The 26,020-nt window shown below is 40.1% G+C and overlaps 1 protein-coding gene across 6 annotated transcripts in view; it reads left to right on the plus strand.

Annotated features, from left to right (window-relative positions):
- LOC143032875 (fumarate hydratase, mitochondrial-like) overlaps window positions 1–26,020 on the plus strand; it is a 122,952-nt gene that overhangs the window by 65,097 nt on the left and 31,835 nt on the right. For all 6 annotated transcript variants that reach the window (XM_076198065.1, XM_076198067.1, XM_076198066.1 and 3 more), the window contains 3 exons: window positions 4,815–4,970; window positions 7,395–7,571; window positions 21,000–21,219. In XM_076198065.1, coding sequence (XP_076054180.1) covers window positions 4,815–4,970; window positions 7,395–7,571; window positions 21,000–21,219 — 553 coding nt within the window. The remainder of the gene's footprint in view (window positions 1–4,814; window positions 4,971–7,394; window positions 7,572–20,999; window positions 21,220–26,020) is intronic.

A 26,020-nucleotide genomic window follows, 5' to 3' on the forward strand; every position in this document is an offset into this window, starting at 1 on the left:
CTACCACTTATTCCATGCAAAGCTAATTTAGTAAGTAGTCTTTCGTGTGGGACGGTATCAAAAGCTTTTGCAAAGTCTAGATATATTAAATCTATATTGTTTCTTTTGTCATAATTCGAGATAACTGTGTTGTAGAATTCGATTAAGTTAGTCACGCAAGAACGTTTTCGTCTGAAACCATGCTGGCTATCATTTATCAAACGGTTACTTTCTAAATGATATTCGATAGCATCTCTGATGATAGTTTCCATTATTTTTCCTACGATTGAAGTCAAACTTATAGGCCTATAGTTATTTGGTTTCTTTTTGTCATCTTTTTTGAATATGGGAGTAACGTTAGCTAGCTTCCATTCTCTTGGGACATCTCCGGATATGATGGATTTCTTGAAAATAATTTCTAATGGAACAACAATCTCATTTTTCATTTCCTTTAAGATTCTTGGATGCCAACCGTCAGGCCCTGGTGTTTTATTAACTTTGAGTTTGTCTATACACCTTTTAATTTTTTCTTTTGTTATATTTACCGTAGTGAGTAAGTTTACCCCAGACTTTTCACAGGTTTCAGTTTGGAATTCACTTTGAGGTGTTTTGTTTACGAATATCGAGCTAAAATAATTGTTTAAGATATTACACATTCCTTCATTTGAATATTCAAGTTGACCGTCAGCAGATAATAGTGGACCAATGTGATTCCTAACAACCTTTTTATCTCTAATGTAACTATAGAATTCTTTGGGATTCTCTTTGGATTTATCAGCGATGTTCATTTCGTATTGTCGTTTTCTTTTTCTTATTGTCTTTTTTAAATCTCTCTGTATTGATACATAACTTTCATAGTCATTATGTGCACCCGAGCACTTATATTTCTTATAAGCCTGTCTCTTTTTAGCAATACTTTTTTCAGTTTCTTTGTCGAGCCACTTTGGGCGAGCCTGATTTGGGGGACGTCTGTCCTTAAAAGGAATGTAAGTTTGAATCATGTTAGTGAGCGTATTTTGAAATATTTCCCACATCTGATCTACAGGCCTTTCGTTTAATTTTGCCTCCCAATCTGTAAGCTGAAGCTCCTGACGTAGTCCTATGAACTGAGCTTTACTGAAATCGGGTATTTTAGAAGCACAAGTATCTATTCTAAAATTGTTTAGGAGTTTGAATCTGACTAAGTTGTGATCGCTATTTGCAACAGATTCACCGACTTCTACATCAGTTACCATGCTTTCGCGGCTAGTGATCAAAAGATCGAGTAAGTTTCCATATCTTGTGGGCTCTTTTACATGCTGAATTAAGTAATTGTCACCAAGAAAATCAATCAAGCGACTACCTATATGTTCAAGGGTCATCCAATCAATGTCAGTAAAATTGAAATCACCCATTATCAATAAATCCCGGTTGCAGAAACTAGACAGTTCTTGAAATAACAGTTTGTCGTCTGCTAGTGATAATGTCTTTGGCCTATATATTACACCTATATTCATTTTTTGTCCATTTGTTTGGGTTAACTCAACCCACAAACTGTCATATGCATCCTGTTTCACTTTCTCTAAAACACAAGCATGAACATTGTTTTTAACGTACAATAGAACACCCCCACCTTTCTTGTGGTTTCTATCCTGATGAAAGTGTTTAAATCCCGCAATATTAAATTCAGCTTCGAACTCTTTACCATTTAACCATGTCTCAGTTATTCCTACCATGTCCTTGATGACCTGCTGGAGTCTTTTGGGGACAGAATTGGCCAAGTTCTGACAGTGGGAAGCAGGAATTTCCTTCCACACCTTCTGTATGGCTATCTCAAGCTTGGGAATTGTAGATGTGTCCTTGATGAAGGTGTGCCTTCATGATACCCTGTAAGTTTTCTATGGGGGGAAATATCAGGTGTCTGACCAGGCCAATCCTCTATGTCAGTGGTTCTTAACCTTTTTTGGCAGCGACCCAAAATTTTGTACAAATCAAGCATCGCGACCCAAAATTTTGCACAAATCAAGCATCGTGACCCAAGCCTACAAATAAATTTTCTGCTTTGGAGTTTTTATTTAATCATGGTCTGCTTAGAATCCTAAAACTAGGCATCATGTATTTTAATTATTACAGTATATAATTATAATATATTTGTAGTGGGAAAATAATTATTTTCTGCAAACCCTTAGCGACCCAATAAAATGGCTTGGCGACCCAAATTTGGGTCGCGACCCAGGGGTTAAGAACCACTGCTCTATGTAGTCAGCTTCACTATCACTGAGCCATTTTTTGGCCGCCCTTGAGGTGTGGCAAGGGGCACCATCCTGCTGAAGGATCTCACACCCGGTTTTTGTGAAAATCTCCTAAATTCTCTGACAGAGTTGACAGTTTGGCCCTTAGGGAGTATTACAAGGTTCCCCAAATCACCATAGCCAAGGGCACCCCACACCATAAGATAGGGTGGGTGCTTAACGCTTGTCATTGTCAAGCGTGGTCACATGCTGACATGGTAGGAGACTCCCACACCTTTGTTTCCTTGCTCTCACTTACATAAAAGGTCACTTAGTCAGTCTAAAGGACCTTACACCACTGAATAATATCCCAGTCTTTATAATCCTTGGCAAATTAGACATGGTGGTGCCATTGTTTCACAGTGATGAGGGGCTTCACACATGCTTTCACTTTTGAGTAATTTAACTGCTGCTGAATATTTCCCTGAATTGTCCAGATGGAGATGGCACAGAAAAGCTTAAGGTTCTTTTCCTTCAATTCCTTCGCAGTTGTAGAAGGGTTAAGGTCCAAATGATGTAAATGATGTTCTGCGAGCCTTAACGCCTTCGGTGAAATCTTCAGGGCCTTGCCCCTGGTATGTTTGTGTGTGGGGGGGTATAATATCAACCCCTCCACCTGTGTGCCATTTTGTTAGAAGTCAGGACACAGTACACTCAGTCACACCTGTTGCCTTGGCAATTTCTCAATTATTCTTTCCCACTTTGTGCAGTTCAATCACTTTCACAATGTTATCATGCACTGTGTGATTTCCAGGCATCACACAAAGGGCAGGGCACACCCCAAAAGTCAGTGAACACTGAGAAAAAACTAAGAAATTTGGTGACAATGTGAAAAAAAACTTACACTAAAGAACAGTCACACACTGACTGGCTTTGTCTCATGTGGCTATTGTGTGCTATGTATGGTGAATTGTCTTTTGGGTTACATTTTTCCAGAAGTGTTCAACAAGAGATTGAATACTGTATGTACTGTAGTACTCACTTATTCATGGAGTGGGGGCTGAGAACAAGTTACAAGTCACTTCTACAAACAATGTTGCAGCTATCATGTGCCAACACTCACACACATCGCATTGTGTAGGAGCAGTGTGGTGTCCTGTACATGACCAACCCTTGACCAATCAGCGTGCAGCTCAAGCCAACAAAGATGGCTGCGCCCCCGTGATGTCACGGGGGCGCGTGATAGCAGAGATATGAAAATTTGGGCTAGAGGCGCATGATAGCAGCCAGTTTGATGCGCGATATGGAAATGTGTCAGCTTTTCAAGTATGTGCGATAGCTGAACGTGTGATAGCTGGGGGATAGGTGTATATGTGTATATATATAAATATATATAAATATATATATATATATATATATAATATATATATATAGACTATATTATGACAAATAAGATTGAAGGTGAATGAAGTAGACGAGGAGAAATGGGAGAATTTTACGCCTTAACGTTTCGACCCACAGGGTCTTTATCACAAAACTAACAACTCAAACGTAACCGGATACGTGTATAAAATATCCGGTTACGTTTGAGTTGTTAGCTGTGTGATCAAGACCCTGCGGGTCGAAACGTTAAGGCGTAAAATTCTCCCATTTCTCCTCGTCTACTTCATTCACCTTCAATCTTATATATATATATATATATATATATATATATATATATATACATATTATATATATATATATATATATATATATATATATATATATTATGGGAAAGGTGGAGGGGGAAACACGGGTCTTTATCTGATTATCGAGTTTATTCCTGACCGGTTTCGCTTACAATAGCTACATATATATATATATATATATATATATATATATATATATATATATATATATATATATATATATATATATTTTAGGTGTCAATAGAGATGCTGCATATTGAAATTTTGGTCATACCAGTGTAACTAGTATCTTTACCATTTCCTCATCCATGTAGTCAAAGGCCACTTTCAATGATCTTATTAAGTTACAAGTTTTTCCAACTATCTTGTTAACCCCTTCCATACGGTGCCGCACACGTAGGCGTCATGGGGAGCGAGTGTATTCGCGAGGCTGCCATATCGGCGTCTTGATTATATTTATTGTAGTCGCCCCTCCATAATGACATTCTTTCTAATTCTTTTGTAATCGCATTTTCTATGGTTATCAAAATTCACGGGTGAAGAGAGAACGATCGATATAAGCGGTGACTATATTTTATGATGCGAGTATTATTACGACACGTCGTACGGCTGGCATTGGCTGCTGCCACCGAGATCTAAGTCCATGACGCCTACGTGTGCGGCACCGTATGGAAGGGGTTAACATGTTTGGTGTCATGTCATTTGAGATAATTACTCCTAGGTCCCTTTCTGAGTTTACTTTTTTAACTTCATTTGTACCGATTTTATATTGACCCTAGATTCTATTTTTGCTTTTTTCAAATTCCAGTATACTACATTTCTTAATGTTGAAATTCACTTCGTATATATATATATATATATATATATATATATATATATATATATATATATATATATATATATATATATATATATATTTTACCTTCCATTTTAACAGAGTTCCAATGATACTTATCCAACTGCTATGCACATTGCTACTGCTGTGGAAATTCATAAGACATTACTGCCTGGTCTAGAGAAACTGCACAAGGCCCTTGATGAAAAAGCTAAGGAATTCACTGATATCATCAAGATTGGTCGCACCCACACTCAGGTAAGTTTTGTTTTAGTGTGAAGGAATATATTAAGGTTTTGCAAGCATAAGGTCAGTTATTTGCCTACTTTCTTGCAAATGACTTACTCTTCAGGCATCAAGTAACAGATAACCCTAGGACGGACTCATATTTCACTTGGGAAATTTTGCACTGCAGTCTTTATTGGGTTTTTGACTGCTTAGTTGTATTTATCTATTTGTATTGTATGGGAAGGGAAGCTATGGTTGTAGTGACCTGTCTTTGTATCTCTCAGCATCTAGTTTGTTCTTAAATTCTTGTATGGTTTTTGCGCACACTATTATCTTGTCCAATGTTTTCCAGACACCACTCTATAAAAAAAAATATATATATATATATATATATGTATATATATATAATATATATATATATTATATATATATATATATATATACAGACGCTCCTCAACTTACGTTTTAGTTACGTTCTGAACGGCCGAACGTAAGTTGAAAATGAACGTAAGTTGTTACTGTACTATACATCCGTAAATTCTATTACCGTATCTTACAAAACACCCCTAAATCATTAATTATACACATAACATTGTAAAATAATAACATTAATTTCAAATAAATTAAATTCAAGCAACATAAATTGAGATGGTGGAGGAGGAGGGGAGGAGGAGGTTGAGGCAAGGCACTTTCAGTCTGTCGTTTGTGCAATGTAAACAATGGATGCAGCGTCATGCGTAAGTATTGTTTGAACTACGGAGAGTGCGCTAAACTAAAAAATTCACTCAAAATTTTTTTTTTTACAATTTTTTTTTAGTCAGTTCAAACGTAAAATCGAAAAAACGTAAAACGAATGAACGTAAGTAGAGGAGCGTCTGTATATATATATATATATATATATATAAATATATATGTATATATATATAAATATATATGTATATATATATTACAGGTGAAAAATGTAATCCCACATTTGTCAATCATGTTGTTGTTGTTGTTGTCGTTCCCTAGACTGTCTGTCCGAGCAGTCCCGTCTCCCCAAGGAAGGCCACAGCCGAAACTGGGTTTTCCCACAAATCCTTTATAGAGTGTATGTTGTGTTGTTTGCGTGCATGATTGTGTATAATGCAGTCTTCTATTATGTGTTGTATGGTATGGGGTGAAGTGTTACATCCTGGGCAGCTGTTCACAACACAGTCGTCCAGCCTCTTCTGGTAGCTTAGAAGTGCTGGGTGGTGACCGCATCGCAGTCTGGCCAAGTGGACTCTGTCCTTTCGTGGGAGAGAGGATTCAGAAGGGTGGATATCAGGGGGTCTGGCATGCAGCAGTGTGTTGTCTTTCAGTGTGTTAATGGAGCGGTGAGTGATATGATTATGAATATGTTTCCGGAGGCTGGTATTTGGTGGTTGTGGAGGAAGAGAAGAGAGTATCTGTGCGTGATAAAGGTCTTTGGGTGTAGTTTTAATGTTTCTTGGTGTGTGTGGGTGTTCTGCTATGTAGTGTAGCGGGTGTGATGTGTTTGTGCCATCAGCTCTACGCAGATGTCAATCATGTTAAAACCACTGTTGGAGTAGAAAAGACTGGAGACGGGGAATCTATATATTTCGATTGCAAACTGCAATCCTCCTCAGTAGATACAAATAAGAGTAGTGAGTGCTACTTAAGTAGCACCCTTGACATGAGAAAGGGGAACATTGGGAGAGGTCTGTACCCTTGGCTCACTCCGTATGTGAGGTCACATTTGCCTCCTGACCTCACAAGGTGTACAAAGATGGTGTGTGGAACAAGGAGGATGGGAGGAAATAGAAGAAAGGGTAGCGAGTGGTGGAATGATGAAGCAGAGAAGGTTGTAGAAGAGAAGAAGCAAGCATTTGCAGATTGGTAACAAAATAAAACCAGACGATCATAGGTATAAAGAAAAGAGAAGAGAAGTAAAGCATAAGATAAAGGAGGCAAAGAGGAGAGCCAATGTGAAATAGAGTAAGAGTATGACAAAAAAAATTGACAGTAATGAAAAGATGTTTTGGGGAGAAATTGAGAGAGGAAGAGGAGGCAAATCAAGTGGAGAAGAAAAGGTAAAAGGTGCAGATGGAGAGATGGTAATGGAAGAGAAGGCAGTAAGAGGAAGATGAGCAGTGTGTTTTAGGGAATTGCTAAACATGAAGGAGGATAGAGAGGGAAAGGGCACAGTGAGAAACATTAAGAAAATGACCATAATGAGTGAGGAAAATGGAGGAGAAATAAGGAAAGATGAAGTGAAGGCAGTTGTTAAGATGATGAGAGTAGGTAAGGCACCTGGGTTGGATGGGTGTCATGTTGAGTCTAAAAAAGGGAGGTAGTGATGGACAGGCTGGTGAGTTTGTTTAATGTTTGTTTAAAAGACGGTAGAGTGCTGGATATAATTATACTCTTTATATATTTATGTATTTATTTTTTGTTCTTTATGCTTTCCAGGATGCAACACCCCTCACACTTGGACAAGAATTTGGTGGTTATGCTCAACAGATAGCCTTTGGGATTGACCGAATTAAGGCATGTCTTCCGCGTGTTTATTTGTTAGCTGCTGGTGGTACTGCTGTTGGCACAGGACTCAATACAAGAATTGGGTTTGCAGAAAAAGTTGCAGCAAAGGTGACAACATTACGTTTTATGAGTTTCTGTGTGAACAATGAATAGTAGCAATTTTATTATTATCATGATTGTGTTGGGTTCTGTACCAATTACTTTCTCTGTTCCTCCCCTAATCCTCTCAGTACACTCCCATAAGCCTTCCTAACTACTACATTCACATTTGTCTCCTTTTCCCTAGTAAAGCAGAACTATACAGGTACTCCTTGAGCCCTCTGGCACTCTACCCTCTTACAGATACCCATTAACCACTTCCATACAGTGATGCCTACGTAGGATGCATGAGGAGTAAGTGGGTACTCGATGCTGCTGACGTCTCCATCTTGACTATATTTATTGTAGTCGTACCTACGTAATTTCCATTCTCTCTAAACTGGCTTCATCAATTTTCTATGGTTATCAAAATACACGGGTGAAAGAGAACGAACAATTGAGCACTGACTTTATTTTTTATAATGTGATTATTATGACGCAACATCGCACGTCGGGCAGCTAATGCTGCCAGACGTGCGATGTGCCCCGGAGTGAAGAGGTTAAATAACTTCACAATCCAGTCCACTATTACTGTATCTCCCTCAAATACTCTACATTACACCCATCTAACCCAGGTGCCTTACCTGTTCTCATTATTTTTAGAACTATTTGCACCTCTTATTTCTCCTCCATTTTCCTCTTCTCTCTCCGTCATTTTCTTAGCACTTCCCACTGCTACCATCAGATCAGATTTTTGTGGTATGTGAGAAACGTTTAGGAAAAGGTAAGGATGTTTTGGGGGCCTGTATGGATTAGGAAAAGGCTTATGACACTAGACAGGAAGGCATTTTATTTTAGAAGGTTTTGCAGATATATGGGGTTGGGGTTAGAGGAGGGATTAAGGGAGTTAGAGACAGAGTTTGGGAAAGTATGTGATAGGAAAAAGTTGAAGGTAAATGTACAAGGGTAGGGGATGGCAGTGACTTGGAAGTAAGTCTAAAAGGAGAGAGGCTGGAGGAAGTGGATAGCTTTAGGTATTTGGGGTCACATGTGGCAGGAAAGGAAATAGTGGAGGTGGAAGTAAATTTTAGACTGAGAGAAGCAAGTAAATGCCTTGGGGGATGAAAAAGTGTTATGAAAAATAGGCATCTGGGAATAGATACAAAAAGATGATTGTGCTGATGGTATTGTAAGGGGCAGAGACTTGGAATTTAAGAGAGGCAGAGAGGAAAAGTTTAAATGTTTGAGATGAGGGTAGAGTGCCAGAGGACTGGAGGGTAGAGTGCTGGAGGACTGGAGGGATGTCTGTATAGTTCCGCTTTACAAGGGAAAAGGGGACAAGTGTGAGTGTAGTAGTTTTAGAGGGATCAGTTTGTTAAATGTAGTTGGGAAGGTTTTGATTGAGAGGATTAGAGGAACAGAGGGAGTAATTGGTGAGGAACAGAGTGGGTTTAGGACAGGGTTTGTGTGGATCAGATTTTTGTGGGAAAACTTTAGGAGAATGTAAGGATTTTTTAGGGCCTATATGTATTTGGAAAAGGCTTATGACAGGGTAGACAGGAAGGCAGTGTGTGAGGTATTGCAGATATATGGGATAGGAAAGCTGTTAACCACTTCGGTACGGGACTTAAATCTCGCGGGCAGCAGCCAATGCCAGCCGTATGACGTGTCGTAATAATAATCGCATCATAAAATATAGTCACGGCTTATATCGATCGTTCTCTCTTTCACTCGCGAATTTTGAAAACCACAGAGAATGGGATTCAGGGCGCATTTGGGAGAATGTAAAAACACAGGGGCGACTACAATAAATATAATCAAGACGCCGATATGGCAGCGTCGCGAATCCACTTGCTCCTCATGACGCCTACGTGTGCGGCACCGTATGGAAGGGGTTAAGAGCAATCAAGAGTTTTTACAAGAGTAGTAGAGCCTGTGTTAGAATCAGAAATGGAGAGAGTGAGTGGTTTGAGGTAAAGGTGAAACTTCACTAGGGATGTGTTATGTCATGATGGCTTTTCAATTTATACAATGCAAGGGTAAAGGGTTGTGGATTGGAGATGGTTAAAGAAAAAGGAGAAAAATGGGAGATATATAAGTTGTTTGCTGACAACATTGTACTTGTAGTAGGATCAGGGATTAAAGAAGTTAGTGACAGAGTTTGGGAAGGTGTGTGAGAGAAGAAAGTTGAAGATGAATGGCTAAAAGTAAGGTGATGATATGTACAAGGAGAGAGGGTGGCAGCAAATTGGAAGTGAGTATTAACCCCTTCCATACGGTGCCGCACACGTAGGCATCATGAGGAGCAAGTGGATTCGCGACGCTGCCATATCGGCGTCTTGATTATATTTATTGTAGTCGCCCCTGTGTTTTTACATTCTCCCTAATCTGCTCTTAATCCCATTCTCTGTGGTTTTCAAAATTCACGGGTGAAAGAGAGAACGATCGATATAAGCTGTGACTATATTTTATGATGCGAGTATTATTACGACACATCGTACGGCTGGCATTGGCTGCTGCCCGCGAGATTTAAGTCCCGTAGTGAAGTGGTTAAGAGAGAGAGACTGGAGGAAATGGATAACTTTAGATGCTGGGGGCAAATGTGACGGGAAAGGGAGGAGTGGAAGTGGAGGTAGAATGTAGGTTAAGAGAAGCAAGTAAATGCCTTGGTGGATTAAAAAGTGTTATGAGAAATAGACATTTGGGAATGGATGCTAAGAGGAGATTGTATTTACCTAGTTGTATTATACGGGAAGGGAGCTATGCTTGTGATGATCCGTCTGTATCTTTCATCATCAAGTTTTTTCTTAAAATCTTGAATAGTATTTGCACACACTGTTTCTTTATCTAAGTTATTCCATATACCCAGTACTCTGTGTGGGAAGCTATTCTCTTTCCAATCTCTTCTGTAGTTGTCCTTTTTTGAGTTTCTCTTCAGAACCTCTTGTTTTTCCATGAAGGGGTGATTGTGCTGACAGAAATGTATGAGGCAGAAACATGGAACATAAGAGAGGAAGAGTTTAAATGTATTTACCTAGTTGTGTTTTGCTGGAAGAGAGCTATGTTTGTAGTCATCTGCTGTTGTATCTTTCCACATCCATTTTTTTTCTTAAAATCATGTATAGTTATAGCACTCACTGTTTCCTCATTAAATTTGTTCCAGATATCTATCACTGTGTGGGAAGCTATTCTTTTTTAGATCTCTTATGTAACTGTCTTTCTTAAGTTTCTTCTCGTGTCCTCTTGTACTTTTTCTGTCACATTTTAGTAGGTCATCCCAATCAAGAATTTCCATCCTTTTCATAATTGTGTTAATGGTTAAATCACCTATTTCTCTTCTTTATTCCAGGGTTGGTAAATTTAGTTTGTCCAATCTTCGTTCGTATGTCAAATTGCAAAGTGTTGGTGCCATCTTTGTCATTGCTCTTTGAATTCTTTCTATTTTTTTTTTTTTCATAGTGATGCTGTGTATTCCAATTTTGGTCTTATCAGTGTAACTAGTGTTTTATTTACCATTTCCTCATCCATGTAGTCAAAGGCTACTTTCATTGATCTTACATACATACATACATACATACATACATACATACATACATATACCAAGGCTTTTTCCCCCTTACAAGGGGGGTAGCCAGAAAGAAAAAGGCATAAAATCATTCCCACCCATTCCATCCCTGAATACACTCCACACCCCTCCACCCTCCCTCTTATCTTAGCACCTCCTGAATGACGGGTCATCCCTGCACCTTGTCCACTGCCCTGGGTCAGAAGCAGTGTCGCAAGACACAGCACATCCACAGCAAGGCCGCTTCATTAAATCGGCGACCCCCCCCTCCGTTCCCCCCATTGCATAAAATGAGAGGACGGGGAGAAATCCCTTTGGGCTGTGTCAAAATTTGCTCACACATACTACCTCACCCCCCCATCCCACCACCTATTCCACCTCATGCTATCACAACATCATCCATACACAACCACTCTCCATTCACCCCTGTCTTCTGTCCTCTCCTGTCCTTCCTCAACAGACATTCCCCTCTTCCCCAAAGCCCCCTTCACCCCATCCATCCACCTCATCCTAGGACGCCCCCCTCATGTTCACTCCCTCCACATCTGCCTTCCACACCTCTTTTACTAGTCTTTCTTCACTCATTCTTTCCATGTGTCCAAACCATCCTAATATTCTTTCATCAACCCTATCTCCCAGCTCCCTTTCCACCCCCGTTCTCCTCCTCACCTCCTCATTTCTCACTCTATCTAGCCTAGTAACCCCCATCATACTTCTCAGACACCTCATCTCAAACACATTCAAACTCCTTCTCTCTTCTTCTCTTATGTTCCATGTTTCTGCCCCATACAGTGCTGTTGGCACAATGACTCCTTCATACAGTCTCCTCTTAGCATCCATTCCCAAATGTCTATTCCTCATTACACTCTTTAATCCACCAAGGCATTTACTCGCTTCTCTCAATCTACATTCTTCCTCATTGATCTTAATAAGTTAAAAGTTTCTCCGACTAATTTGTTGACATGTTTGTCAGGTGTCATGTGATTTGAGATAGTTATCCTAGGTTCCTTTCTGAGTTTACTTTTTTAACTTCCATTGTACCAATTTTGTATTGACCTGAGTTTCTATTTTTGCTTTTACCAAATTCCATTATACTATATTTCTTAATGTTGAAGTTCAATTCACTCTTCTGACTCCATTTCCAGACTTTGTCCAGGTCTTCTTGAAAAGATTTGCAGTCTTCCTCTGTATTTACTCTCTTTAATTGTTCTGCATCATCTGCAAAGAAGTTCATATAATATTCCACACCTTCTTCATCCATATAATTTATATAAATAGCAAACATTATCGGAGCCAATACAGAGCCTTGTGGGACTCCGCTTATCATATCTTCCCAATTTGAGTTCTTGTCTCTAAGTACCACCCTCTTTTTTCTTCTGTTCAAGAAATCTTTCATCCATTCCAATAATTTTCCTTTTATTCCACCTATTGTTTAAATTTTTCTTGGTTGCTTTTTGTGTGGAACTTTGTCAAAAGCCTTTTGTAAGTCCAGAAAAGCACAATCTGCCCATCCATCTCTTTCTTGTATTATTTCTATTAATCTTGAGTAAAAGCATATAAAGTTTGTAGTACATGATCTTCCACTTCTAAAACCAAATTGTTTAGGGTTTAGTATATTGTTCTCTTACAAGTGTTTAATCCATTTATTTTTAATAACTTTTTCACATATTTTTGCTATTGTGCTTGTAAGGCGTATGTCTATAGTTGGTTGGATTTTCTTTGTCTCCACCTTTGTATATTGGTACAATATTTGCATTTTTCCAATCTTGTGGTGCTTTTCCTTCTTTGAGTGAGAAGTCAGTTATCTTGTGTATTTTGTCTATAAGTTCATCTATACATTCTTTCAATATTTAGTTCGCAATTCCATCAGACCCATATGACTTTCTGACATCAAGGTTCTTTATTTGGTCCCTTATTTCTGTCACTGTTATTTCTGCTAAGTATGATAGGGGTTACTAGGTTGGATAGAGTGAGAAACGAGGAGATGAGGAGGAGAATGGGGGGTGGAAAAGGAGTCGGGAGATAGGGTTGATGAAAGGGTTGGTTTAGGTACATGGAAAGAATGAGTGAAGAAAGATTAGTGAAAGAGGTGTGGAAGGTAGAAGTGGAAGGAGTCGTGAGTGGGCAACCAAGGATGAGATGGATGGATGAGGTAAAAGGGGCATTGGGAAAGAGGGGATGTCTATTGAGGAAAGAAGGAAGGGAGAAGACAGGTGATGGGGTGAGTGGAGAATGGTTGTGTATGAATGATGCTGTGATGCATGGAAGGGAGAGGGTGGGGGACAAGGGTGGTAAGGGAGTGTGTTTAAAAGATATTTTGATGCAGCTTGAAGGGATTTTTCCCTGTCTTCCCTTTTTCTGCATGAGGAGATGGAGGGGGGGGGTCGCCGATTAAATAAAGCGGCCTTGCTATGGATGTGGTGTGTCTTGCTACATATTGCTTCTGACCCAGGGCAATGTGCTGCAGGATGCAGGGATGACCTTTCATCCACAAAGAGCCAAGAAAATAGGGAGGGAGGGGTGGTGAATGGGAGTGGAGTATGTGGGGATGGAATGGGAGTGGATTTATGCCTTTTGACTTTAGCTACCTCCCTTGTAAAAGGAAAAGAGTCCTTGGTATATGTATATATGAGATGAAATGTCTGTGAAGTATGGTAGGGTTTACAAGGTTGGATAGCGTGAGAAATTAGGAGGAGAGTGGAAGTGGAAAAGGAGATGGCAGATAGGGCTGATGAAAGATTATGGGGATGGTTTAGACACAAGGAAAGAATGAGTAATGAAAGATTAGTAAAAGATGTGGAAGGCAGAGATAGAGGAAGTGAATTTGAGAGGATGACTGAGGATGAGATGGATGGATGGGGTTAAAAGTGTGTTGATAAAGAGGGTAATGTCTGTTGAACAAGGGAGGGAGAAGGCAGGAGATAGGGATGAGTGGAGAGTGGCTGTGTATAGATGATACTGTTATGCAAGGGAGTGGGTGGGGGGGGATGGGGGTTGTATTTACCTAGTATTTACATAGTTGTATTATACGAGAAGGGGAGCTATGCTCATGGTGACCTGTTTTTGTATCTCCAAAGATCAAGTTTGTTCTTAAATTGTTGTTTGGGATTGTGGCTAGTTGATTGAGTTGAGGCCTGAAAGTGTTTGGAACTGTGGGAGATGATTGGGGGGAATGTATATATTAACTATTGTTAGTGTTGATTTATTGCCTGTATGGATTAGGATAGATTGGATTTCTGTGGTGTTATCTGTGGTAGGGAGGAGGATTTTGGTTGTGGCATTTGTGTACACAAAACAGATGGATTGGTGGACCAGGGTGACGAGTCCACCGCCATTGTCGTCGGTCCGGTCTTGCCTAATGGTGGTGTAGTTGTCAAATGTTGGTGTTTTGTGTGAGTGTTTTGGTTTTGTTTCTTGTATGAGGGCAATATGTATGTTGTGTTGCTTGAGGAAATGTTCAAGTTTGTGTTTTTTTGTGTTGATGCCATCAATGTTGTGTTGTAATATGTTGATGTTGTGTGTTCAGAGGAGGGATTGAGGAAATTATTGACAGAGTTTGGGAGAGTGTATGAAAGAAGGAAGTTGAAGATAAATGTGGGTAAAAGTAAGGTGATGAGATGTACAAGGGGGTGAAAGTGGCAGCAGACTGGAAGTGAGCATTAAGGGAGAGAGACTGGAGGAAGTGAATAGTTTTAGATACTTGGGTGTGAATGTGGCAGGAAAAGGAGGTGGAGTGGAGGTGGAGGTAGAATGTAGATTGAGAGAAGTGTGTAAGTGCCTTGGTGGATTAAAAAGTGTAATGAGAAATAGACATTTGGGAATGGATGCTAAGAGGAGATTGTGTGAAGGAATGATTGTGTTGATAGCATTGTACGGGGCAGAAACATGGAACATTAGAGAGGAAGAGAGGAGTTTGAATATGAGATGAGGTGTCTGAGAAGTATGATAGGGGTTACTAGACTGGATAGAGTGAGAAATGAGGGAAGGAGGAAAATTGGGGTGGTAAGGGAGTTGGGAGATAGGGTGGATGAAAGGGTATTAGAATGGTTTGGATACATGGAAAAAATGAGTGAAGAAAGAGGTGTGGAAGGCAGAAGTGGAAGGAGTGAACATGGTGGGGGCGACCTAAGATGAGATGGATGGATGGGGTAAAAGGGGCTTTGGGGAAGAGGAAAATGTCTGTGGAGGAAGGATGGGAGAGGACAGAAGACAGGGGTGAATGGAGAATGGTTGTATATGGATGAGGTTGTGATGCATGAGGTGGAATGAGTGGGGGATGGGGGGTGAGGTAGCATGTGTGAGAAAAATTTGACACAGCCCGAAGGGATTTCTCTTCGTCTTCTCCTTTTCTACATGGGGGGACAGAAGGGGGGGGGGGGTCACCTATTTTATGAAGCGGCTGTCTTGCTGTGGATGTGCTGTGTCTTGGGATGCTGCTTCTGACCCAGGGCAGTGGACAAGATGCAGGGATGACCCATCATCCAGGAGGTGTCAAGATAAGAGGGAGGGTACAGGGTGGATGGGAGTGGAGTGCATTTGGGGTGGAATGGGTGGGAATGGTTTTTATGCCTTTGTTTTTTTGGCTACCTCCCTTGTAAGGGGGTAAAAGCCTTTGTTATATGGATGGATATTAGTGTAGGCCACTTTTAATTTCTTTTCTTCTCCATTCCACAGATTTTCTGTTCCTTTCATTTACCTTGGTGTACCATTGTCTCAGCCTCATGTCCAAGAATCTCTACTAGAACTCCTTACTCTCGGTCTCTGTTCTTTTTGCATTTTTTTCTTTAGTGTCATCTCTCTCTTTCCACAACATTCATTTCACTTTTTATCCATATATTGTTTAATGTTCACTCTTTGCTATCTTACCTGATTTTGCCAGTATGTTTTTGGTTACCATTTGTGATCTTAATTTTATCTTTAGGGGTTGATTTCTTTCTTTAGAATATTGTCCCATTCTATATACTTCTATTTCTTTTTCTACTTCTTGGTCATCATCATGTACTTCTTTTAGAATTGTTTTTGCCATTTCTCTTTCGGCTTTTTCTCACAAGTACCTAACCAAACCTTGTTTTTCCTTTAGTCCATATACAACAATACACTTTTTTCTATCCACTGTATCTCTAACCCAATTTTTGTCTTTGATAATTTGAATAATTATGCCCTTTGCATTTTCCTGCATCTGTTGTACTATGTCTTTAAAAGTTATCTCTTAATTTTCGCCATTTTCACTCCATTTCTTAACTGCAAATTTTCCTCACCTAAATTTTCAATTCTTTCATTGCCTGTATTTTGTGATTTACTGTATTTTTCGAACAATAAGGCGCTTCGTACCATAAGGCGCACCCGTAATTTGCTATTCCCCGTCCTTACATAAGGCGCACCTGGTCTCGTCATCGGATGATCATGCATATGTGAGTGCATTCAGAACTGAACATTTTCGTTGTTGAATGAGAAAAATCGGTTGGGATTTAGCAAAATTACAAAAAAAATTCTTATCTTAGCACCTCCTGAATGACTGGTCATCCCTGCACCTTGTCCACTGCCCTGGGTCAGAAGCAATGTCGCAAGACACAGCACATCCACAGCAAGGCCGCTTCATTAAATCGGCGACCCCCCCTCAAGGTGCAGGGATGACCCGTCATTCAGGAGGTGCTAAGATAAGAGGGAGGGTGGAGGGGTGTGGAGTGTATTCAGGGATGGAATGGGTGGGAATGATTTTATGCCTTTTTCTTTTTGGCTACCCCCCTTGTAAGGGGAAAAAAGCCTTGGTATATGTATATATGTATGTATGTAAAAAAAAAATTGTATATATATTTTTTTTGGTCAGTGAAATCAGGCCACCTCCATGGACGGTCTGCCCTGCCAATAACCCTAAAAAACAACATAAACACGTTACGGGAATTATGGAGAATAAAACCAACATTAGCAGTTTTATTCCCGGAATTCTCTATTCGCTTAAAAACACAAGACTACAAATGAAGGTAATTTTTAGTTTCGACAATGGGCGCAATATAGCAATAGAAAATTAATTATTAATTTTTTGTAAATTATAATGTATCAAGGTAATATGCAATTTTGTGAGCGGAAATAAAAAAAGGTGTGAAAACTGATTTTGTAAGTAACGAAGTCGTGTCGGACGAATGGTACGCCATGTCTGTTATGATAGATGCCGACGTCGAAGAAATGGAAGGGTGATGAATTCGTCTAACCTAACCTAACCTGTGTTTAATAAATCATTACCTGCAAATTAAATGCCATCCGGCTCGTCCTTGTTGTCGTCGTCATGAGAGACGTTGGCGTCCCGATCCTATGCTACCGACTTCGTTCATTACCATATTTGCTTGTAGCAAGGTATTTTTTATTTTCATTTCCGCCCACAAAATTGCATATTACGTTGATACATTTAATTTACAAAATTAATAATTAATCTTATATTGCCATATTGTGCCCATGGTCGAAACTAAAAAAAATACCTAAATGACTACAGTCCGAGTGGAGCGAGACTAGACCAATGCAAAATGGCCATCTGTGTTGTGGATGCTATCATATCATAGCCATGATAGCGTGAATGAATGCGGTGGCATGGACTCGAAAACTGTCGAAGTTTTCGCAATTTTCTTGTCAAGATACATGCATCTTGGTTATAACTTGGTTGTAACTTTTGCTGGGCCTATGCACTGTCGCCGTTGGCAGGCTAGCTACGAAATGTGTCATAATAATTCGTCACTGTCCGAGGCATTTTTTTTGCACTGAAGCCACACATAAGGCGCACCTCACGATAAGGCACACCACCCGATTTTGGCCGATTTTAAGGATTTTGCCCGCGCCTTATGGTCCGAAAAATACGGTACCTCTTTTTCTATATTCCCACTATTGGTAGTAGCATTGTTGTTCATCTTTTCATTTTCACATTTAACCTCGGTTCTTTTTTTTAATTCACATAACTCGTTATTTATTTCTGAATTCTTCTTTAGTTCACATACCTCTCTGACTTAAATAGTCTTGCCTTAAAATCACAATATCTTTCCTTAATTCCATGAATTCTCTTTCCCATGAGTTTCTATTAAAATTCATCTCCTTTTCCATGACAATGATTCAACTTGAATTTCTTTTTTCGTACTTACCAAAGCCAGAAAATAGGTCATCTCTGTACAGTCTACCAATCCCTCTTGGGGTTTCAAAGCCTCTATTTTCATTTAGTTTCCGTATAGTGCCTCCAGTGGGCTCTGCGTTAATATCGACATTTGAATTGAACTTGTCGTTTTCTCTGGATCTTCCATGGTTTCCTTGCATTTTCTCACAATACTCATGTTCAACACTGCACATAGATCATTTTGGGTAACTCAATACAACCCAGGCCTCTTGTTTTCCTTGCACTGTTGAGAATTTTCATCTTATTCGACAGCCTACAGAAGTCTAATTGACAGCTGTTGACAACTCGATGATTTATTTGTATGTATGTGGATAAGGTGCAGGGATGACCCGTCATCCAGGAGGTGCTAAGATAAGAGGGAGGGTGGAGGGGTGTGGAGTGTATTCAGGAATGGAATGGGTGGGAATGATTTTATGCCTTTTCCTTTTTGGCTACCTCCCTTGTAAGGGGGAAAAAGCCTTGGTATATGTAGGTATGTATGTGTGTGTATACACTCGTATAACTCCATTTCTTTGGCACTATTGTTCTCAAGATTGAGGTTTATCAGCAATGAAATATACATACATATACAAAGGGGTTTTTCCCCCATACAAGGGAAGTAGCCAAAATCAAAGACAAATCCACTCCCACCCATTTCTTCCCCACATACTCCACTCCCATTCACCATCCCTCCCTCCCTCTTTTCATGGCTGCTCCTGAATAATGGGTCATCCATGCATCTCACCCACTACCCTGGATCAGAAGCAATGCAGCAAGACACGTCATATCTACAGCAAGGCTGGTTCATTTAATCGGTGGCCCTCCTCTCTCCGTCCCCTCATTCAGAAAAAGAGATGGGGATATATCCCTTTGGACTGCATCAAAATATCATTCACACATACTCCCTCACCCCCCCCCCCCCACCTCCAAAGGCAATGAAATATAATACAAGTATAGTCATGTGTGTTGTTGTTCCTTAGACTGTCTGGCCTGAAGAGTGTGGAATGGGGTTTTCTCACAAATCCTTTATAGAGTATATGTTGTGTTGTTGGCATGCATAATTGTGTACAATACATTCTTCCATAATGTGTTATATAGTATGGGGTGAAGTGTCACATCTTAGACAGTTATCTGTGATTTGGTCATTCAACCTCTTCTGGTAAGTTAGAAGGGCTTGATGGTGGTCACACCATAGCCTGGTCAGGTGGACTCTGTCCTCCTGGAGGAAAGAGTATTCAGAGGGATGGATATCGGGGTCTGGCATGCAGCAATGTGTTGTCTTTCAGTTTGTTGATGGAGCAGTGAGTGATATGTTTATGGATATGCTTTTGGAGGCAGGTGTCAAGTGGTTGTGGAGGAAGAGAAGAAAATATTTGGGTGTTGTTTTGATGATTCTTGGTGTGTGTGTGTGTGGGTGTTCTGCCATGTAGTGCAGTGGGTGGACTGTGTGAAGGCTGCTGGAAGTGTTTGTGTACCTCTTATTTCAGGGTACTCCTTGACTGAGGACTTTAGTTTCATGGTGTAGATGGTCTGTAGGTGTCTTATTTGTGCAGCCTGTAATTGTCTTTAGGGATTTGTTCTATATAGTCTGTAGAGTGTTGTGGTGCGTCTTAGGTTAGGGGCCATACAGGACTCACATAATTCATCATTGAGTGCATATATTGTGTGTATACTGTAGTGGTAGTTTCTTTGTTTTGTTCAAATGTTGTACCTGCAAGTGATTTAAGTGCGTTGGGTCTAGGTATATATTTTGTCTTTGTGTTTGTGATGTGTTATTTGAATGATCCTTGGATTCCTGGGAGTCATGCATGTTGTCATGGGTGGTGATTTTTTAAATTGACGAGATAAACACCATATGAGGACGGAGCCTTTATTTGTATGACGTTTCGCTTATTACAGCTTTTTCAAGTACAAGTTGAGGTACAAATGCTTGAGATTTGATATGGGGAATGGAGGGAACGGGGAGAGAAAAGGGGGGGAAGGAAGAGGAGGAGGAGGAGGAGAAGGGGGGGGGGATTGGACACTGGGAAAGGATGAGAATGCAGGCCCAAACGTCCGTGGGCAAAATGTCCACAAAGGGTTAGATACCCTTTGTGGACATTTCGCCCACGGACGTTTGGGCCGGCATTCTCATCCTTTCCCAGTGTCCAATCCCCCCCCCCTTCTCCTCCTCCTCCTCCTCTTCCTTCCCCCCCTTTTCTCTCCCCGTTCCCTCCTTTCCCCTTATTTAATCTCAAGCATTTGTATCTCAACTTGTACTTGAAAAAGCTGTAATAAGCGAAATGTCGTACAAATAAAGGCTCCGTCCTCATATGGTGTTTATCTCGTCAATCTTGTCGGCAAACTGCCACTTTTAAGCGATTTTTTAAATGCCACAATTCAGTCTTTTGTCTTTCATAGTCTTCCATTTTTTTCTCCTTTCCCTCCTACTCTTCCTACACCTGCTGCTGCTGCTGCTGCTGCTGCTCTGCTGCTGCTGCTGCTGCTCTGCTGCTGCTGCTGCTGCTCTGCTGCTGCCGCCGCCGCCGCCGCCGCCGCCGCCTCTCCTCTTCTTTCTCTTCCACCTAATCTTTCTCTGTCTTTCTCTTTCTCCAAATATTCCCTGTCATATCCTCCACCTTCTCCTAGTCCTTCTTAGGAGACCAAACAGTTACCTAACAGATAATTGATGCAAATTTAAAATGGAAAAAATTAATGCATTTTTAATTAGTATCAACAATTAGAGATAAGTTATGCATAACTTAACCAGTTCTTTTCATAGGTTTCAGAGTTGACTGGCTTGCCTTTCGTGTCTGCTCCAAATAAATTTGAGGCCTTAGCTGCTCATGATGCAATGGTTGAGGTGTCAGGTGCACTCAACACCATTGCTTGTTCCATCATGAAAATTGCCAATGATATCAGGTTTTTAGCTTCTGGACCTCGTTGTGGACTGGGAGAACTTTCTTTGCCAGAAAATGAACCAGGATCTTCCATTATGCCAGGTATATTTTTAAAACCCTTAAAATGAGGGCATACTTTATTTTTGTAACTTATGGGAGAGTTTTATTCAGTAAAAGGATGGGTTCTGGAATTTAGAGAGTTCCCATGATTTACTGGTATACTTGTTTGTTGTCTTGCAGGAATGAACCAGATACTACAGTATTGGTGTCCCATGCTTACTTTACTCCTATACTGTTTACATTTCATATTAATTATGAATTTGTTTCAACTATAGCTCAGAGTATTAACTCCTTCCCAACCAGAGGTCACAAATGACAACCAGAATCAAGGTACATAAACCATCTGCCACAGACAAGTGACGACAGACGATCGATGGCCAAAGGCTGGTGCTCATAGATTTATTGTCACTGCACTGCTGGTTCCAACTTTAAGAGAGAGTTAGGGAGGGGAAATAAAGATTTTTCATTTCTAACACCATTCATGTTGGGAAATAAGAGATAAAATTTCATTGTAGATTATTTATATTAGTTACACTTTTCAGGAGGTGCCAAGATGAGAGGGAGGGAGGAAGTTGGAGGGGAGTGGAGTGTGCGGGAGATGGAATGGGTGGGACTGGTTTCTGTACCTTTTTTCTTTTTGGCTACCCCCCGTGTAGGGGGAAAAAGCCTTTGGTATATGTATGTATATATGTATATTTTCCATAGTATTTACACCAGAAATTGCAAATTTTGAAGGTTTCCAACAAACCAGGATGAGTTGAAGAAATTGATAAACATGATGCTAGAAACATAAGAAACATGTGTATACCAAAGGCTTTTTCCCCCTTACAAAGGAGGTAGCCAAAAAAACAAAGGCATAAAAACCACTCCCACCCATTCCATCCCCACATAACTCCACTCCCATCCACCTTCTCCCCTCCCTCTGATCTTGGCTCCTCCTGGATGATGGGTCATCCCTGCAGCTCATCCACTGCCCTGGGTCAGAAACAGTATCACAGGACACAGCACATCCATAGCAAGGTCACTTAATTAAATCAGTGACCTCCCCTCTCTGTCCCCTCATGCAGAAATGGAGAAGACAGAGAGAAATCCCTTTGGGGTGCACCAATTTATTTTTCACAATACTCCCTCACCCCCCATCCCCCACCCATCCCCTCATGCATCACAGCATCATCCATATATAACCAAATGCCATGTCATTTGTATATATGGTAAACATGATTGGAGCCAAATTGGAATTACCAACTCTGGAACAAAGAAGAGATAGAGGAGATCTGCTGACTGTTTACAGAATCATGAAAGGAATGGAAATCCTAGATAGAAATGATTTATTAAAATGGGACAATGAAAAAAAAAGAGGACATAAAAGAAACTCAAAAAGGATAACTATAGAAGAGATCTGAAAAAAACTCCCCACATAGAGTACTGGATACCTGGAATAATTTAGATAAAGAAACTGTGTGTGCAAACACTATTTAAGATTTTAAGAAAAAACTTGATGCTGAAAGATACACCATGAGCATAGCTCCCATCCCGTATAATACAACTAGAGAAAATACACGCACAGCACAGGGTAGTCCTCAGAGAGAAGACTTCTACTTGGGAAGAGGTTACATTTGCCATTTATGTGAATGACATGGATGAGGTAGGTACGCGCGAAAACAAGCGCGGCACTACGATCGCGCTGGTACTGTTTACGTCGCCATAATTTTGCGACCCATTGGATTTTGTTTGGCTTAGTTTGAATGCTTTGAGCGTTCAGCGTATGCGCAGGATATTCAAATTATCTTGTTATTGTGCAAGTGTATGCCCGATTCTTCAAAAGCAAATAAATATTCACCGATTCAAACGCAAATTTGGTTATCAACCGTGGCAAATTAGTTTTTCGAGTAAAAATATTAAGGTAAGACATCAATAACATCATATTTTAATGTAAGAATGTTGTTTTTTAACCTATTTTCTCTCGTATATGAGCAGCTCAGTATCATTGGGTAATATACACTTGGTGATTTTTTTACCCAAAAATCTTCACATGCCAAGTTGCACGTGCGCCGAATGGCCTACCGGCTCCGCCGTTTGTACTTCAAGACGAAAATTCCACAAATCAATCAATCAACCAAGTTGCATGTCAATTGGGCCAGTGGTTTGAATTTTATTGATTATTTCTAAATTGACAACAGTTGCCATGACAACATGATAGGTGTTAGTAAGAATGGTATAAGAAGAAGGTCCTGCAATATTAATGCTCAGGTGATTTATTGACCCATAAATTTTATGGGTCAATAAATCACCTGAGCATGTCATTAACATTGCAGGACCTTCTTCTAATACCATCCTTACTAACACCTATCATCTTGCCATGGCAACTGTTGTCAATTTAGAAATAATTAATAAAATCCAAACCACTGGCCCAATTGACATGCAACTCATGTGATGGTTTTTGGGTCAACAAATCACCAAGTGTATAATACACAACGATCTTAAGCTGCTCATAACCGGGAGAAAAAAAAATCTTACATTAAAATAATATTTTATGCCTTACCTTAATATTTTTACTCAGAAAACTAATTTGCCGAGGTTGATAACCAAATTTGCGTTTGAATCGGTAAATATTTGTTTGCTTTTGAAGAATCGGGCTTTATGATAAAACCTTCACATGCCAAGTTGCATGTCAATTGGGCCAGCAGTTTGGATTTTATAGATTATTTCTAAATTGACAACAGCTGCCATGGCAACATGATAGGTGTTAGTAAGAATGGTACAAGAAGAAGGTCCTGCAATGTTAATGACATGCTCAGGTGATTTATTGACCCATAAAATCTTCACATACCAAGTTGCATGTCAATTGGGCCAGCGGTTTTGGATTTTATTATTTCTAAATTGACAACAGTTGCCATGGCAACATGATAGGTATTAGTAAGAATGGTACAAGAAGAAGGTCCTGCAATGTTAATGACATGCTCAGGTGATTTATTGACCCATAAAACCTTCACATGCCAAGTTGCATGTCAATTGGGCCAGCGGTTTGGATTTTATTGATTATTTCTAAATTGACAACAGTTATCATGGCAACATGATAGGTGTTAGTAAGAATGGTATAAGTAGTAGGTCCTGCAATGTTAATGACATGCTCAGGTGATTTGTTAACCCATAAAACCTTCAAATGCCAAGTTGCATGTCAATTGGGCCAGCGGTTTGGATTTTATAGATTATTTCAAAGTTGACAACAGTTGCCATGGCAACATGATAAGTGTTAGTAGGAATGGTATAAGAAGAAGGCCCTGCAAGGTGATTTGTTGACCCATAAACCTTCACATGCCAAGTTGCATGTCAATTGGGCCAGCGGTTTGGATTTTATTGGTTATTTCTTAATTGACAACAGTTGCCATGGCAACATGATAGGTGTTAGTAAGAATGATATAAGAAGGTCCCGCAATGCTGTTGACATGCTCAGGTGATATATTGGCCCATAAAACCTCTACATGCTAAGTTCCATGTCAATTGGGCCAGTGGTTTGGATTTTATTGATGATAATCTGAAAATTGACAACTTCATGGTTGCCATGAAAAGGCAAATATGGTATGATGGAGATGTCTCACATTGTTTTTGACATGCTCATGTGATTTGTTGATCCTTAAAACCCAAGTTTACCGAATTTCAATAAAATTGGACCAGTGGTTTAGAGTTAATGTATATTTCTTTACTGGAATCTTTACAAATTACCACCCTAAATTCTAACATTTTGTTATGGTAAAATCAAGCCAAAAATGCAGGCTAAAAAAATAATTCAAAAAATCGTATCTCCCTTATTTTTCAAGCTATTTCAAAAATTTAAAAAACATTTTGTTTCTGATAAAGTTGTCTTTCATATGCAACAATAAGTTAAGGATTAATTTTTTTTTTTGATAATTTTGTGCCCGTACCTAGATGAGGCAGTGGAATTTTATATGAGCTTCTTTGCAGATGATGTACAACATTTAAAGAGAGAACTGAAACAGACTGCGAATCATTACAGAGAGCTCTAAACAGTTTGGGAGTGGAGTCAGAAGTGTGAAGTGGAATTCAACACTAAAAAATGAAGCATAATGGAATTTGGAGAGGAAAAAAAAAATGATATCGGGACAATATTATAATTTGGTGCAAAAGAAGTTAAGAAAGAGGGATCTCAAAAAGACCTGGGAGTGATCATCACAAAAAATATATTGTCTGACAAACATATAAACAAGATTGTCAGCGAAACCTACAACTTACTAAGAGCAATAAAAGTGGCTTTTACCTATTTGGATGTGCATACATACATACATATACCAAGGCTTTTTTCCCCCTTACCAGGGGGGTAGCCAAAAAGGACAAGGCACAAAAACATTCCCACCCATTTCATCCCCGAAAGCACTCCACACCCCTCCACCCTCCCTCCCATCTTAGCACCTCCTAGATGACGGGTCATCCCTGCACCCTGTCCACTGCCCTGGGTCAGAAGCAGTGACGCAGGACACAGCACATCCACAGCAAGGCCGCTTCATTAAATCGGCGACCCCCCCTCTCCGTCCCCCCATATAAAGGAGAGGACGGGGAGAAATCCCTTCGGGCTGCATCAGAATTTTTGCTCACACACACTACCTCACCCCCATTCCCCCGTCCAATCCACCTCGTGCATCACAACATTTTCCATATACAACCACTCTCCATTCACCCCTGTCTTCTGTCCTCTCCCGTCCTTCCTCAACCAACATTCCCCTCTTCCCCAAAGCCCCCTTCACCCCATCCATCCATCTCATCCTAGGACGTCCCCTCATGTTCACTCCCTCCACATCTGCCTTCCATACCTCCTTTACTAGTCTTT

The sequence above is a fragment of the Oratosquilla oratoria genome, chromosome 14 (assembly GCF_046742065.1).
Source record: "Oratosquilla oratoria isolate Oo_2021 chromosome 14, ASM4674206v1, whole genome shotgun sequence".
NCBI lineage: Eukaryota > Metazoa > Arthropoda > Malacostraca > Stomatopoda > Squillidae > Oratosquilla > Oratosquilla oratoria.